General features: G+C 36.4%; 1 protein-coding gene across 1 annotated transcript; it reads right to left on the bottom strand.

Annotated features, from left to right (window-relative positions):
* Positions 1-776: 776 nt before the first annotated feature.
* Positions 777-1,722, bottom strand: LOC120713659 (two-component response regulator ORR12-like). The gene is made up of 5 exons (XM_039999587.1): positions 1,629-1,722; positions 1,370-1,413; positions 1,173-1,250; positions 955-1,025; positions 777-858 (listed from the first exon to the last, which is right to left on the bottom strand). Exons 1-5 carry the CDS (start codon positions 1,720-1,722, stop codon positions 777-779), a joined length of 369 nt encoding a protein of 122 aa, XP_039855521.1.
* Positions 1,723-2,685: the final 963 nt, after the last annotated feature.

The following is a 2,685-nucleotide window of genomic DNA, read 5'->3' as shown; positions in this document are numbered from 1 at the left end:
GGCGGTGAAGCTTGGGCAAGACTTGGCACCGATGGACCGAGGCAACGGTGAAGAGCGAGCAAGGTCAAGATCAATGGAACAAAGAGGTCATGTGATGATACGGAGTGGATCATATCATTCATGATTGTGTTGGTGCATTGGTTGCATCGACAATTTGAGGATGGAGATAAAAATGGAGATGAAATGGAAATGTGCAAGGCAAAGGTATAACCTAGGACATTTCATTTCACTGGTCTAAGGTTGAGTAGAGAAGTGCTTGACCGGGTTTAGGATAGATGGTCGTACTATTAACAGGGGCAAACTTGTTTACATATCGGTCATCTAGTGTCACTTGAGCGATCTAGAAGTCATGGAATACATTTTAGAAGACTTCTGGACCAAACTTGGAGAAGAATTTAAGCATTAGATGTGGGAATTTGTGCAGCCTAGGGAAAAAAGGATGAACAAAATTTGTCTTGTCCTCCCTTGTTTTCTCTGGCATTGGAAAACTATTAAGGAACCATCATATCCACCATGTCCAAGTCTGACTAGTATGTGATACAAAGTCTCCATCACGAACTTGATTTATACGAAAGGATATTATATGAATGTAAGACACATAATATTCATAAAAACCACATCACCGCCTCATAGAAGTTGAATAGGTTAGCACAAAACTAATGACATAAAGATGACCACACATGGTCAAATGTAAATAATGATGACTAGAAAACTAGAAATATAGAACCCTATATAGGAGTTCTTGTAGTCCTTTATTTGTTACCCTCATCATCTCATCAAATGTAACTCAAAACACGGGGCACGTCAACAGCAGTGAGAGGCTTAATGATATACTCCTTTGCCCCTGCATCCAAGCACCTACATAAAAAAGGTGCGCACAATAAAAAAGTGAATACCTATATGTAACAATTGTCTATCTGATGCAATGTCTTGATAGTTCAAATCTTCACTCACTTTTTCATCCTTTCAGGGATGTTGTCAGAGGACATGATCACCACAGGAATGTGCTTCAGCTTAGGTGATTCCTTGAGTGAATTAAGAAAAATGTTAATAAATAATAAGGTCTTCCAATATTTAGAGATGACAGGCACAAAATTCAACATAACATAGGTCAATTAAACCATATGTGCCACAATTATAACTAAAAGTTTTTATTTATGAAAGGACTCTACCTTAATCTCCATTAGAAGATCATACCCAGTCATATCAGGCATACAATAATCAGTCAGAATCAACTTCACATCATGTTCCTGCATATAATGATTATGTAGAACATGTCAAAAAGTACATAACCAAATCAACTAAATTAAGTAAGTGCATCCGTGTCAAGATCATTTGCATAAACTATATAAAAGTATTGATATACCACATTTAGAAACTCCAAGGCTTGCTTTGGACCCTCCATAATAGTCACTGCAAAATAATAACATTTATAACAACAATATGAATTATTGAACATCACACAAAGACATCAATGCTAGTATAAAATCCCAAATCCCTACTCTGTACTACTATTTTAACCATTTTCAAGAAGTGTGAAAATAATAAACAATAAAACTTCATAAGCAATATAAGAAAAAGATTAGTTGTAGAATGGAGTAGAAAGAATCACAACAGCCATATTGCACCTCGAATGTTGCAACTCTTCAGGACATGAGATGCCACAAGACGATCAAGAAATGTATCATCAACTACAAGAACATGAGGAGCATCGGTGGCCATGGTGTACTCCCCACACAACTTCAGCTTCCTTCCTTTGGGGGAAGAAATTGCAAACCTTTGATATAAGATTGTTTATATTGCAATGTTGTTGATGGAGTGAACCGAGAATGGGCGTGTTTATATAGCCATTCGCGGCTCTACTAGCTATTTCTCTAAGATAGAGAAATAGTTACTTGTAGCTTTACCATCAATATCCTTAAGATATATAATCAGAGCTTGAGATAGAGATTAATTTGTTGCTATGATAATGATATGATATTAAGATATAGAATCAGTTTACATGTAAACCTATATCCTCAAGGTAGACAGAACAGATAAATAGTAGTGAGGATTTAATGATCAATATATCTCTTGCTACATGACAAGTTAGCATATCCTTAAGATATATGATGTATCTCCAATGGACTCTAGGCATATCTTGCCAGTGCATAGAAGTCTTTCATTTTTTTATATGTTTTACTGTGTCAAGAAATAGAATTCGGTTCATCTTAAGGTAGGCATGTTAAGTAGGGTCGTAATGGTCCTATGATTCCCTTGACAAAGTTGAGGCCCCATGATAACAAGGAAACCTCTAGATCCTTATTTTGATAATGTTAACACTTGAATTTACCATAGAAACCAAGGAATGCATTAAGCTAACAAAACTATTACATGTCCGCATTTTAAAGTTGTGCTAAATCATTGGCTAATAGTTATTTCCCATTTTATAAGCATGGTCATCCAAATTAGAAAATATAAATCAAACCGTAGCATGTACATGGACAAGATCAGTAGGAAGATTGGCTAGAGTTGGGGATTTGTCTTTGTGGAAGTGTAGCTTGGCCGCTTGGGTTTTGGTGGTTGAATGGCATAAATGTTGGCGTTTCTTATGCCCTAAAGAATGCTAATTCCGCAAGTGCACAGAATCACCGCTGTAGCACTTCACCTTGGAGTATTTCAGGGAATCGTAATTTTCTTCAGGGA

Source organism: Panicum virgatum, chromosome 6K (genome assembly GCF_016808335.1).
Source record: "Panicum virgatum strain AP13 chromosome 6K, P.virgatum_v5, whole genome shotgun sequence".
NCBI classification, from domain to species: domain Eukaryota; kingdom Viridiplantae; phylum Streptophyta; class Magnoliopsida; order Poales; family Poaceae; genus Panicum; species Panicum virgatum.
This window is presented reverse-complemented; position numbering and strand designations above follow the sequence as displayed.

Coding starts and splice junctions, on each gene's coding strand:
- LOC120713659 (XM_039999587.1), bottom strand. CDS start 1,722: ATGGCCACCGATGCTCCTCATGTTCTTGTAGTTGATGATACATTTCTT. Junction 1,026..1,172: donor ATCTTCTAATGGAGATTAAG/GTAGAGTCCTTT, acceptor AATTCACTCAAG/GAATCACCTAAGCTGAAGCA. Junction 859..954: donor ATCCCTGAAAGGATGAAAAA/GTGAGTGAAGAT, acceptor TTTTTTATGTAG/GTGCTTGGATGCAGGGGCAA.